Genomic DNA, 14271 nt, shown 5'->3' with positions numbered 1-14271 from the left:
GATCGTGAGACTTGATGGGGAACATCAGCAGGAGGGTTCTGTCATAGCAAACGGCGAAACTGAAGCCGAGGTTAGTCCAAAGAATGCTCCTAGTAATGATAACATTGATTCTCAAACAATTGTCAAGAGTATTCTTGATGATGTGGTAAAATCCGTGGTGCCATTGGAAGAGAAAGTCAGTTTGGAGAACGGCAGTCCGGAGGCCAACGGTGACGAGGCAGCCGCTGAGAATGACAACATGATAACTGCAAAATTCACCCATGTGCTGCAAAATGATGCAGTCCTGGTGTTTCGCGCTCTCTGCAAGCTCTCTATGAAACCGCTGCCGGACGACACTTCCGATCCAATATCGCACGAGCTCCGTTTCAAAATCTTGTCGCTTCAGTTACTTCTGGGAATCTTGCAGAATGCCGGTCCAATATTGCGCTCTAACGAGATGTTTGTTATCGCCATTAAACAGTACTTGTGTGTCGCGCTGTCGAAGAATGGCGTGTCTTTGGTGCCGGAAGTGTTCGAGTTGTCGTTAGCGCTGTTCCTGGCGCTGCTCGCCCGTTTCAAGATGCACCTCAAGATGCAGATTGAGGTGTTCTTCAAGGAGATCTTTATGAACATTCTCGAGACCTGTAGCAGCTCTTTTGAGCACAAGTGGATGGTCATACATGCGCTTACGAGGATCTGTGCGGATGCCCAGAGCGTCGTCGACATCTACGTTAACTACGATTGCGATCTCTCAGCAGCGAATCTCTTCGAGAAGCTCGTCAATGATCTCTCTAAGATTGCTTAAGGTCGTCAAGCTCTGGAGCTAGATGCATCGCCAAATCAGGTGCGTTATAAGAAAGAGGATGACAGGATAGATGTATTATTTGGAACAGAGAATGTTCTTCGAAACAAGCAATATAAAGTTTTGTTTGTAATATTAGTGTCTTGCTCTTTCAGGAGAAATCCATGCGCATCCGTGGTCTCGAGTGCCTCGTGTCTATTCTGAAATGCATGGTGGAGTGGAGTCAGGATCTTTGCGTGAATCCCAGCGTGCCAGCGGATCAGCAACAATTGTCACATCCACTGGATACGACGCCGGAGATCCCGCTACCGCGTTACGGCAGCGCTGGCAGCCTCTCGTCGGCCAACTCCAGTCTCCAGTCTGACTGGCAACAAGGAGGTGCCGGACTCGCCGGAGCAGTATGAAGTACAGAAACAACAAAAGGAGGTATGGGAGGCCGGTATCGAGATCTTTAGTCGGAAGCCCGGCAAGGGTGTGCAGTACTTGCAGGAGCAAGGACTGCTCGGTACTTCGCCGGAGGACGTGGCCAGGTGGCTGCACTTGGACGAGCGACTCGACAAGACCGCCATTGGAGACTTTCTGGGCGACCATAATCATAACCAGGTGACGAGGAGAAATCAATTGAAATTAATAGACTATACTAATTATAGACATAAATAGCGACCATGGTTGATCAACTCTAAATCATGTTATGATTATTGCGCGATAATTATGTTAATTAATTAAGACAATGACTAATTTTGTTATACCGTTTGCACAGGTAATGTACCATTACATTGATCAGATGAACTTTGCCGAACGCGATCTAGTAACTGCACTCAAGTATTTCCTGGAGGGCTTTCGGCTGCCCGGCGAGGCACAGAAGATCGACCGACTAATCGAAAAGTTTGCCAGTCGCTATTGCGAGTGTAACCCTAACAATGGCCTCTTCACGAGCGCGGATACAGCCTACGTTCTCGGCTTCTCAATTATAATGCTGTCCACCGATTTGCGCTTGCCGCAGGTTAAGAACAAAATGACCAAAGAATGATACATCAAGTACGTATAGCAATTTTTAAAGTTAATTATAATTAAAAAATTATGTTTTACATACATATAATTATTAATATTGAGAAAATTTTATTGTATTTAAGTTTATCTTTGTTAGTATATTTTTATAAATTTTTTTTAAATTATATTTTATTATTATTAATATTATGTAATAATTAACAATAGGATCTACGATGAAATCGCTGGCAACGAGATTAAGATGAAGTCGAACCCTAATAATAGCCGGCTCGCCGGCAAACAGCTGATATCTAGTGAAAAGAAACGACGATTGTTATGGAACATGGAAGTGGAAGTAATTTCTACGGCGGCGAAGAATTTGATGGAATCTGTCAGTCATGTTCAGGCATCATTCACTACGACGAAGCATCTGGAACACATGCAGCCGATGTTCAAAATGGTCTGGACGCCATTCCTCGCGGCGTTCAGCGTCGGACTTCAAGACTGCGACGATCCAGAGATCGCGTCGCTCTGCTTGGACGGTATCAGGTGAGAAGAAATAGGAGAAACGAAGGAAAATAGATTTGTACGGCTGTGCCTTTCGTGCTTTATATTATTTATATGTTATATATTTTAGATGTGCCATTCGTATCGCCTGCATCATTCATATGAGCCTCGAGCGCGATACCTATGTACAAGCTTTGGCAAGATTCACCTTGTTGACGGCTAATTCACCAATTACGGAAATGAAGGTGAAGGACATCGATACCATCAAGACTCTCATCACAGTAGCTCACACTGATGGCAACTATCTAGGCAGGTCGTGGCTCGATGTCGTCAAATGCATCTCCCAGTTAGAATTGGCGCAGCTGATAGGTACTGGAGTACGGCCACAATTGCTGGGCTCACCGTCAAAACCGCACTTTCCCTCGCCATTGGCGAATTTCGGTAATCTCGCACACTCTGCCAGTTCGCACCAGACCAACAATCTCAACTTGAGCTCGTTGGACCCCAGCGTGAAGGAGTCCATCGGTGAAATTAAAATTCCATAGATACACACGTTTAGAAATCGGTGTACAATCAATATATGAAGATGTAATGTGTGATACTAATAGAGAGCATACAGTACGTGCCGTATGTGAGAGCTTTCAACCAGCAAAAGATGCTGAATTCAAGGTGATAGCTCACATGATGCCGGATTTACTAAATGTCGATTAATTTACCAAATAATTACTACGTTTACGCGTTATTATGTAACATTAGCAAAGACTGAATCAGATTATACGTAAAGTGTGGCTTTATCTTTATTTGTAACTCTATTGTACAATTTCACAGGACATCGAAAAAAAAGAAACGTTTAAATATTCTTTATGTCACACGTGCATGAAAAGTGGCCTATTACGCACGCTACACGCGGCGTGATAGGTCAATTTCCACGCACTTGCAACATAAAATAGGGTATGCAAGCCGTGCTGGAACTCGCCTTCGGCTCGTGCGTCAACTCCGCACCCGTGAATTTTCATCTTCCAGCACGGCTTGCACAAATAACTAATAATTTATGTGTAAACAATAAAGAACTTATAGAGATTGATAACCATTTAGCAGGATAAACTGTGTTGGCGTACTCTTTCTACATGCGTACCTTCCCCAAGAGCCGAGACTCGAACCAGATCCGTGAAAAATATCGCCACTTTCGTTGAGTTTTTGTACAGTTTTACTCTAGGAATATCGCGAGAGAAAGAAAGATTTTTATCTGAATCGATCGACATAAAGAGAGAGATATAGTAAAGAAGCTAGCTTTCGAGAATTTAAACGCATAATACTTTGTTATACTATGAGCGAATTAGTTTACGTCACTCTGTCAAACTTTAATATTAAATTACTAATAATATATCGATATCGGTAGTATAATAATAATACATTTAAAAGCGCTCAATTTAAAAGTAGGTCCTCTGCAAGATGGAATTATATGAGTCACAAACTTAATTAGCAACTATCGCTTATAATTGCAGGCTTATTGGTCTGTATATTTATTTATTTCACTATAAAATAATGTTCAAAACGTTTATATTAATTCTGATTGCAGACGGACCTTCGGGAACACTAGCGCCTTCTTCTTTTAACATGAATAACTAAAAATCTATATTTCGGCTAATTACCGAGTTTATAAATATTTAATTAAAATTATCTGGGTGACTCACAAACCTTTTTAATCACACTTCATAACTCTTCATATGAAATACAAACGATTCCGTATAAAAACTTTTATTAATTTATCTATTTCGGCTAAATGCATGGTGTAAAAATAATTAATTAATTACAATTAAACGAATGACTCACAATACTCACAAACCTTTTCAATTGCACTTCAAAAGTCTTCATACGAAATACAAACGATTTCATATGGTAGATTCTTTCCCGGACATTCATTTCCGGTCAAATACATACGAATATAAAACCTGAGGACAAAATCGGTCCTTTTCAGGGCCATAATAATGTGCAAAATCCGATCGCGCAACCTTCTTGCGGTGCACATTGGATAATGCTAATGCCGACGGTTCATACTGTTATTACTGTTAGTCATCAATACATTAGGTTATTAGGTTTTATGGGTTATGCAATACACACACAAACACACATAATCATTACTCTGACAGCTGAATGGGTAAAATCATCTGTGATCGCGTGATAAAATATTTATCTTTGAGGTCTCCTGGAGCTAAAATACTGCTTTAAAGAGAGTTGTTGCCATGAAAACTTTTGATCAGGATGACATAAACAACATATTCCCAAAGTTTCAGACAAATTCGCCGAGAACCCATTTCCATAGGTTTTTGTGCGGGGTCCTTTAGAACACAAGATACATTTAATGGACGATAAGTGGCGATTTAATCAATTGGAGAAATTATCTGCGAGATCATCCGTATTCAAAATTCGGCGAAGGCAACAGAGAGACATTGGACAAAATACCGAAGGAGAAAAACATTAACATTAGAAATAAGCTATTAGAATTTTATGAGACATATTATTCTGCAAATATTATATCGCTGTGTATTCTTGGCAAAGGTACGGAGATAATTTACAAATAACTGTTTATGATTAAAACAAAGTGAATGTTTTTTTATACTTTCCAAAATATTATATCCAAAATATTTGAATTTTTTATTTGTACTGAATGATGATCAATGAAATATTGGTAAATGATGAATTAATGTACCTCTTATAATTAATTAGTATATTAAATATTTACACATTATCTTATCTTCCAAAAAGGAGTCAAAGTCTTATCAATACATAAATGAGAAAAATATAGAGAAATGTTAGTCTTCATAAATTACTACGTAAAATTTCAATTTCTTTCTATAGATTCCTTTTAACTAGTGTATAATTATTATAATCAATATTTTTAAATAAGGTCCGAGCAAAATTTGGAATGTCAATTTGTAATTCAGTGTAAAATATCCCGTATAGTTATTTTTCTGACTTCTGAATAAAGTAAAATCTTTTGCCATAAACAGACTTAATAATAATGTCTGTTACATAGTTACATAATTATTATATATGTTATATCAATAAATAAATTTTTTGTTTAGAGAGTTATTAGATGAACTCGAAGAAATGGTAGTAAAACACTTTTGTGGTGTGCAAAACAAAGAAGTTGAAGTTTCTGAATGGCCTAAACATCCATTTAATAATGAACACTTTGGCACTAATATGCTACTTTGTTCCTGTACAGTATATCATAAAATTATACATTTCATTTCCTTTACCTGAAATGCAGCAATAATACCGGTCTTCAGTAATATAATATACTTTTCTATATTCTATTAGTCCTGATGCTTTATACGAATAGTCAGTTATTTTCAAATATAATTATATATATTAATACATATAACGTACACACGCACGCACATACACACACACCCACACACGTATATGTATCAGTACATCAATATGCTGAAGTTAGAAGGCCCGAAAAAATGGATCTACAATATAATTGATAAAATAAAATATAATATAACGTAGAATGTCTGGCAAATGATAGTATCGCAATTCACCAGACATCTTGCATTTTAACATGGTGTATCATATAAAGTAACGCAATTTTACATTTGCAGGAATGTAAAGATATGGCGAATATTGATCTTCGTTATACCGAAAAGTTGCGCCTCCTATCGATATGATTTCTACAGCCAAGCGCTGCAAACGTGTCCCTTGGACGAAATTATTTGGACGCAACGAGTTTACTGAGTGGCGACTGGACTTGATCAAGGAGATAATAAATATTTGACGCCGCAAAATATCAGGATTTATGTTGCCGCAAAAGAATACAAAAGTACAGAAAATGAAACCGAAGAATGGTATAAGATTAAATATAAGAAAGAGAACGTATCCAAACAAACAATGGACATGTGGAATCTTGCAGGCTATAATACAGACTTTAAATTGCTTTCTAAAAATAAATTTATACCGACCAAATTTGATCTCTCAAGTCAAACTAATGTAATTTAAATTATCAGTTTTTAATTAACCCTTAATGCCACACCTTTCAAGAATCTCGTAAATGACATGAAGGGTCTAAAAGACCCCAGCATGAAAAATGTCTCCTTACTCATTGATTATTTGATCTTTAGTTATGAAAATTTTTTTCAATGTTGTTCAAGGCTTAGAAAAGAGAATAAAATGCTTATATTGTTAAAATTCAATTTCAACATAGTATAAAAAATTAAGTAAACTGAGTACTGCTAATGTACAAACGGGTAGGTCAATCACTCAACTATCATCAATGGGAGCATGAGCTCCATTTTTTGAAAGAACATTTGAAAATATATCATTGTAAAGGGTCTGGGGTCTGCTGGACCCCACGGGGCATTTAAGGGTTAATATAGCTTAAAATTATAATACATTTTATTCTTATGCAAATTTTTTGTTGTAAGATAAGAATAATTATGGTGTGCTATTTCGCTATTTGAATAAATATTTCTGCGCTAACTTTGTAAAAATGAACTCTGATGATGTTTAAAGAATTGTTTCTTCTAATGGTCTGATATTCATATTAAAATCATATTATGAGGTAAAAGAAATTAATAAATGAGAAACAGATTACACAATTTATTTCAATCCATACAGAAAGCAGATATTTGGAAACATAAGAGAAAATTATTTGTTATAAATGTCACTAAGCCTTCCTTTAAATAAAAAATCACCTACTAAATTAATATAAATAAATAATATAAATAATATAAATAAATAAAAGAATAAACAATAAGATATATTTCACGAATATGTCACAACAAGAACAGGCCAAGAACAAAAATAGGTATTAAATTTTTTAACTTTCATCTAAACTATTATTTTTTTCTATTAGTATTCTTTAGTACTGTTATCTTGAATGCATTCTTAACTGACTTATGATAGCTGATCGTAAACTTTAGATTATCTCTTTATGCTCTCTATTCACGAATTATATATAAAATTTACATTTACAATATATTCTCCTTTTTTCTTTCTACATGCGTCATGCATTGCCAGCATGTACAATTTGAGTGCATTGTAACTGCACTTTTGAATCCTTATAAATTACAAAAGGAAAACAAACGGAGCTAGGAGAGAAGAAAATTATAATTATAAAATTTATCGGAGCTAGAAGAGAAGAAAATTATAATTATAAAATTTATCTCCACAATAATCAAGTTCTGAGACGTCGCCGCGCTGGAGTCCGGAAATATCGCGGGCTCTCGATTGGGTCGCGTTCGGGATCGATAAAGTCGAGCCCGCGCACAAACTCGCGTCGCATGTCGCATGCGAATTGCGAACGATTCCGAATATTCCGATCGGCTGCTACGCTACGCTTACGGACAGCTACGGAGTACGGAGTACGGTTCGTGTTTGGCCGTCAAGGTCGAGATGTCGGCGACGATGACAGCCAAGCTTCAGGACGACATGAACAGCATACCTCTGGCGGACGACGATCCTCAAGGTGAGAACTTAGAGCCGTCTGATTTCGCGATGCCTCTCAGCGACCGCTCGCTCGTCATTGACGAATTATAACCTATAAATAAAAACTCGTCTTGAGCCACGAAGATAAGAAGAGTGTTCCCTGTGCTGTATGACTCAAAGGCTGCGTTCCTTTTGGGCGCTCACGCGCTCACACGCGCTGTAAGCATCATTCTATCTTCGTTGCACATCGAATATCAAACGAAGATAGAGCGATGCTTACAGCGCGTGTGAGCGCGTGAGCGCCCAAAAGGAACGCACCCAAAAAGGAGTCGAAGGCACTAACCTCTCATCTCCGAGGGGAATCTACAAACTCTTTACTTGTCCTGAGCAGTTTATTTTATTCCGATATTTTATTCCCTCATCCCGAATCTTATGTTTACTTTTATTGACAGTGTGAAAATTGAACCAGTTGCATTCAACAATAAATTAGCAATGGTAACGTGACGTTTACTCCGTTTCTCGATTTTGACGCTGAAACGAGAGATATTAGATCGTTGGATTACTTATCTCGCAAATTATTTAGCTTAGAAATTCTTAATCGCGTTTGCACATTCTATGCAATTTGCTTGTACTTTGATAATGAGAAGCCTCTAAGCCTTTTTTCTGATTTCTGTTGTTGTGGAGTAACACCTTACTAAGGTTATTTCTCGCTATTATTCATAGTGATAATACCAGAAGAGGAAATCTTGGACAATGCCTCGCATATATCTGATCCGCTAGGCAGAGGACGTAGCATGGATTCTCTTCCATCGACATTTACCAATGGAAGCTGTAGTCCTAACAGTAAGTGATATTACTGATTTCTTTCCTCATTATACATATTTTTTGTATTGTTTATCTTTCTAAGTAAAAATGTACGAAGTAATATATTTTTTAATTATATATTTTTAAAGTGAGCATTAAGTGATTGTTAAGAAAAATTTTGATTTCTATTATCAAAATTATTACATACATAAATAATATTACATGAAAAATTACAACAACTTTAGGAAAATTTCTTCTTTTATATAAGATTATAATACTATTGAGTTATGATGGTTTATGTAAAAGGATTTATGTTAATCACAGGCTTAGATCCAGATATTAGTCCAGATGAGCAAGAAGAGAAAGCTAGATTGATTGCACAGGTTCTTGAACTGCAAAATACTTTAGATGGTATGTATATTTTTCAGTAAAGGTGAAGATTGTAGAAGAATATGTCTATTGGCACTTCTATAAGTGCAAATACATGTGTTTTATCTAGATCTGTCACAGAGAGTGGATAGTGTGAAGGAGGAGAATCTCAAGTTGAGAAGTGAGAATCAGGTTCTGAGCCAATACATTGAGAATTTAATGTCAGCTTCGAGCGTGTTTCAGTCGACAAGTCCCAACACCAAGAAGAAGTGAACCCGTATTGATTAAATAAATTAGACAATTCATGAACAAGCTACAAGTCGTAAATATGAGTGATCTTGAAGTAATTGTGATTGTTTTGAGTGTTTTGGAAAGTATGTGAATGCGCATTTAACTCTTTATTGCCCTCGTTCAGCTAACAAACGTCAGTGTCCTCGTGTTAGCCTTGCGCCGCACTTGTATGTATTGTCACTGTATTATAGTGTGATGTTGCCACATAGTTTTCTCAGATCAAGTACCACTTTCAACATCTGTTAAACTCTAACCGACTATTGACTGTTCAGAATAGTCAATAGAAGTTGGCTATTCTGAAAAATTAATAATCGATTAAAGATTAACAGACATTGGAAATGGTGACCTCTAAACATAGTTTTGTATGAACAAGAGGATGAAATATCGACCGGTACATCAATCTAAAACAATAAAACTTGCATTTGGTAACAGCATGAGTCACGTTGACTCTACGTATTTGCTCTTGACATGAGCGCTGCGCATAGATATATCACACATTATCGCACTTTCAAAGTCTAATCTAAAAATTGTACTAACAAAATTTTGGAAAATAACTATACAAATATAACCTAAAGGATTGTGAATAAAAAATCAAAAAAATGATAGTCACCTCTTATGCCATATCTATGCAATTAAAGAAATAAGATGTGATGTTAGCGCTTGCCTAACACGAGGGCAATGAAGGGTTAATTACGATTTACATTTAACAAAAAATACCACAAAAGTTTTTAAAGTATTATTCAGTATTTCGTGATTAATTTGCCAGCTTGTGTGTACTTTCTATGAAAAAAAAAATATCTCTCTGATAATCTACTTTTTCCAGTCAGATATAATCAACCATCTTTTTTAAAACGTATAAGACTTTATAATGCATTCACTGTGACTTGAAACACGCTTATATATTTACGACTGTATTCACCAAAGAGATCCATTTTATACTTCTATAATTTTTATGAAACATAAACGCTTCGCAAATTTTCGAAAGAAAAATGTTAAATAACAGTTAATTATTTTAAATATAATTTGCTTAATTTTTTAAATTTAAGACTAGGTTAATTTTTACGAAACTAATGCACATAATAATACTAATAATATATATTTGTTATCCTGCTGGAAATAGTAACAATCTAGTTCAAGCATTGTTTAAAGTAAATAATATATGAGGCTAAGTAATAATATTTCTAAATAATTATATATTTATCTCTTTTTCATTTTTTATTTAACATACACTGTTAATCTTAATTAATAATTTTTTTTACGTACAATTACTAATTAATCTCTCTTTCATACATTTGCTTCTCGCATTCGTATGCTTTTTTAGAAGTTTGCTCGAAATGCATACGTTACGTCTGCAAAATTGGATATTAAAATGTTCAAAGCCATATACATATTTTATCGAGGTATTTGCTTTTTAATAGATAATTCTTGCTTGTAAAATTTTGACGTACTTATACATATATGCATTGTATGTAGATGTATAAAAGAAATGTATAAGATTATATACAATTGCAATACGTTATAATTGATGACATATATTACGAAAAGCTGATATTCGTTCGTACGTTATAAGCAAGATGGCTAGATAAATTCTGCTATTTACGAAAAGACTAACTGATACGTATGCGATCATCTTGCTTGTAAGCGTATCGATTTGACGATTGGCATTATAATAATAAATATGTATTTACTGCGAATAAGAAACTGCGACTTGCGATGGAGTTTCAGTTAGAGGGCACAAGCAGAATGCACAATCCTAAATTATTCCATTGTTGAGTAACACGGTGTTATAATAAACATTATATTCTATTGGAACGTTACTGTTCGATGATTATCGGTTCTTCGTTTGACTGATTTTTTCCTTATTCCTAATCGTGCGACGTCATCTCTGCTCATAAAGCACTCGTTCATTACCGCCCTTGACTTCTTTCCAGGAAAGTTTACGCAACGAATGAAATATTGGAGATAAGAAGCATGTTCTGTAAAGCGTGTCTATATCTTGAAAGTTTCGATTAATCCTCTTGGATAGCCGAGAATTGTATCGCTTTTTGTCCCCAAGATGTTTTTGGTCCCGGCTTTGCTCGTCCATTTTTCTTTATTCCTATCCACCATCCGTAGTGTACGTATTTACGCGATCGGAACGCATCGTAGGCACCAATGCTCCACTGTTCCCATTCGGTATTGTCGTTAGTCATATTCATCTGAAATCAAAATTAATTAGACAAGTCGGATTTACAATCAATCTTAGTCATTTTTTAAATTCTTATTAATGGACGTCTTGTGCGAGAGACAGTTTCAACTAATGTGATTAAGCGAAATTGATTATCCACCTTTAAACAAAATTGTTCTTTAATAATTTTACAACTATTAAATTGACAATTGCGAATATATATATTGCCGATTATTATATTTACTATTAAAATAAATATTATATTTACTATAAAAATCTATGTGGAAGATTCCGCGAAATTATTGTGAGAATTAGGCCGCTGTTATGAGGATAAAAGCGTCCAACGGAATTTCACGCGGAACTGTGTAGAATTTCATAGAGTGCTATATATAAAATTTTGCAGATGTGGATAGTATATCACAATGGATTACGCTTCATATTTCTGTCGGTTGTGAAAACGTCTCTCGTAACACGAGTGAATTTTGCAACGATGAAAATTTGCAGAGAAGCCAAATTTATTCACTCGTTTCCACATTATTATATAGTTTACATATTATTCCCTTCCCGTATCTCACCTCTCCGTACAATCGCCCTTTCTTGTTGAATGCCAGATAGAGCCTCGTTTCGACGCTTTGTATTCTGATAACGCCAAAAGACACCGGTGTCGCGTGAAGTAGAGCTGCAGAAGTATATAAGCTCTTCTTACAATAAAAATCTTAATAGCAATCATAGTTGTAGTTGTTAGACATATGTAACACATCTGTACCTTGGAGGCAAAGAATCGTATCTCATCCATTGTTATGATTTAAGAGAAAAGGTTTAAAGTTTTAAATCGAAAAATGATATATTTTTTTTATATATAAAATAAAAGTGGCAACTTGATTTATTAAGTTTTTAACAAAGTAATTTAACTGACATGTTTAATAGTACAACTGCGCCAATAACACGCTGTACCTGGTTTAAAAATTAGGTAATATAAAAATTTTCAATACGATTTTTTCTAAACGTTATATCTTAGGAACTAGTAATAATAGGCTAGAGGCATAAGACGCTTTACCATTATACAATTTAAGCTGTTATATTGAAAAATGTATTAACTCCATTTTAACAAAAACTGGAGATACGATTCTTCACCTCTAAGGTACAGATGTATTACAGGCGTTTATTTTAGTTCAGTTAATATTTAACAACAGTGATGGAAGTACCATACGATTCCTCATTTCCAGATAATCCTTTGACCCGTCTCGACGGCGTAATCGCCAAATGATACCCAGTGCGGCAGTAGAGCTTAATTATCCGGCAATTATAGATAGGATTTTTCGCTGGCTGTCGAGGATCCCATATTACGCAAGGCGGGTACTTGCGTGATTTGGAGTTACGTTCAATGTTGCGTGGCGTTCTACAATTGCAATTAGATAGTCCATAGATTACCAGCCCATACAGTTACGTATTACGTAACGTGGACAGAAATAGAGAATAAATCTGTGTATTTCTAATGTGGAAAAACTTCGTCGAAGGATAGAAAGATCGTTAATTTGTAGAAGCATTGATGATAACGAATTGATTTTATTAATACGATAGACGTAAAATTATACAGAAGACAACGAATGTTTAGTACGCTTTGAAAAAATATTCTGTTAGGCATTAAATTTCAATAAAATACTAACAATAATTATCTCCCACTGATAATTAACAGAAAATGAAATGTTTATGCTAATTTAATATTTTATCATCTTAATATATTCTTTACATATTCTTGATCTTTCTTTTGGCGCGTTATACGTTCTTAAGCCGTTAGACGTTAGGGTTGTCTTTACTGCCACATAGGGTGTTCACGCTTTTATAGACGCTGCAAAATATATAGGTCGGCCGGTTTTCCAGGTCAGCAAGCTCCGTGAATGAAGCACACTACGCGACACCGTAGGCGTTTCTCCCGTACTTCGTTAATTTTAAACCGATTGTTGGGGGAGAGGAAACGAAATGTCAATAGGCTTTGTGCGGGAGTTACGCGAATACAACTTGGTCGCCATCAGAAGGCGTACGTTAACACGGTTAATTTTACATGGCTTCGCACAAGCCAAACATCACCCACAGGAGCCTTCTGTGTAAATAACCTTTATTTTTGCGCGAAAATATCCAAAGGCGTTAGGATATTCGAAGGAAATTATCAAAATTTGATTCGATAGCTTCTTTGTTTAAAAAACTGACTAATTTTCTTTCTTTGTTTCTTCTTCAAAGAGATTTGATGAGCGATATTGTGCCTACGAAGAATACACTGGAAAAAAATTTATTATTTGCAAGAAAATAGGTTTCTTTGAATTTAGTTTCCTTAATTTAAAGAAGTATTGGATAGATTTAAGAAAACATTTTTCTAAGTTTAAAATATTTTCTTGAATACCTAAAGCCTGATCTACAATGTGCTCTTTGCTTCCTGTTTTTTGCTCTTAACCTGTTTGCGACTATCCCGTATTTCGCAATTGCGTCGCGTAACGCGATGTTTTTTGTTCTCTGTCGCCCAAGATAAAGGCTGATCTACAATGTGCTCTTTGCTTTCTGTTTTTTGCTCTTAAGCATCGTCTACAATGGCCGTAAGAGTAGATGTAAGACGTAAGGAGTAAGCTACTGACCAACCACAGTCGATTATTCTTGAATTGTAAAAATCCCATTAGTCAATAGCTTACTCCTTACGTCTTACATCTACTCTTACGGCCATTGTAGACGATGCTTTAACCTCTTTGCGACTATCTCGTATTTCGCAATTCCGTCGCGTAACGTGATGTTTCTTGTCTCTTCTGAAGTTCGTCAATTTTTATCTTAGGCGACAGAGAACAAAAAACATCGCGTTACGCGACGCAATGGCGAAATACGGGATAGTCGCAAACAGGTTAAGGGTCGACAGGAGTAACACTACCGACCTCTGTCGGGTTGCTTA

General features: G+C 35.8%; 2 protein-coding genes and 1 pseudogene across 2 annotated transcripts; 2 read left to right on the top strand and 1 right to left on the bottom strand.

The window, feature by feature from the left end:
- Nucleotides 1-4: 4 nt before the first annotated feature.
- LOC112455992 lies at nucleotides 5-3379 on the top strand (annotated as a pseudogene).
- A 4162-nt stretch (nucleotides 3380-7541) lies between these two features.
- On the top strand, nucleotides 7542-9723 carry LOC112455991 (short coiled-coil protein). Its single transcript, XM_025018251.1, has 4 exons — nucleotides 7542-7748; nucleotides 8432-8551; nucleotides 8837-8923; nucleotides 9012-9723. The coding sequence occupies exons 1-4, from the start codon at nucleotides 7571-7573 to the stop codon at nucleotides 9152-9154; spliced, it is 528 nt and encodes a 175-aa protein (XP_024874019.1). The 5' UTR covers nucleotides 7542-7570; the 3' UTR covers nucleotides 9155-9723.
- A 638-nt stretch (nucleotides 9724-10361) lies between these two features.
- Nucleotides 10362-14052, bottom strand: LOC112455990 (fibroblast growth factor 1-like). Its single transcript, XM_025018250.1, has 5 exons — nucleotides 14047-14052; nucleotides 13738-13847; nucleotides 12545-12738; nucleotides 11915-12018; nucleotides 10362-11370 (listed from the first exon to the last, which is right to left on the bottom strand). Exons 1-5 carry the CDS (start codon nucleotides 14050-14052, stop codon nucleotides 11182-11184), a joined length of 603 nt encoding a protein of 200 aa, XP_024874018.1. The 3' UTR covers nucleotides 10362-11181.
- Between the last annotated feature and the right edge of the window lie 219 nt (nucleotides 14053-14271).

The sequence above is a fragment of the Temnothorax curvispinosus genome, unplaced genomic scaffold (assembly GCF_003070985.1).
Source record: "Temnothorax curvispinosus isolate PA1 unplaced genomic scaffold, ASM307098v1 QBEX01006562.1, whole genome shotgun sequence".
NCBI classification, from domain to species: Eukaryota; Metazoa; Arthropoda; class Insecta; order Hymenoptera; family Formicidae; genus Temnothorax; species Temnothorax curvispinosus.
Note: the sequence above shows the minus strand (reverse complement) of the source record. Positions and strands in the feature narration are given on the sequence as shown.

Excerpts from the sequence above, each read along its gene's own strand:
- LOC112455990 (XM_025018250.1), bottom strand. Across the intron at positions 12,739-13,737 it reads CATTGTAGATCAGGCTTTAG|AACGCCACGCAACATTGAAC; the intron begins GTATTCAAGAAA and ends TTGCAATTGTAG. Across the intron at positions 12,019-12,544 it reads TGGAAATGAGGAATCGTATG|CTCTACTTCACGCGACACCG; the intron begins GTACTTCCATCA and ends ATACTTCTGCAG.
- LOC112455991 (XM_025018251.1), top strand. The coding sequence starts at position 7,571 with ATGCGAATTGCGAACGATTCCGAATATTCCGATCGGCTGCTACGCTAC. Across the intron at positions 8,552-8,836 it reads TGGAAGCTGTAGTCCTAACA|GCTTAGATCCAGATATTAGT; the intron begins GTAAGTGATATT and ends TGTTAATCACAG. Across the intron at positions 8,924-9,011 it reads ACTGCAAAATACTTTAGATG|ATCTGTCACAGAGAGTGGAT; the intron begins GTATGTATATTT and ends TGTTTTATCTAG.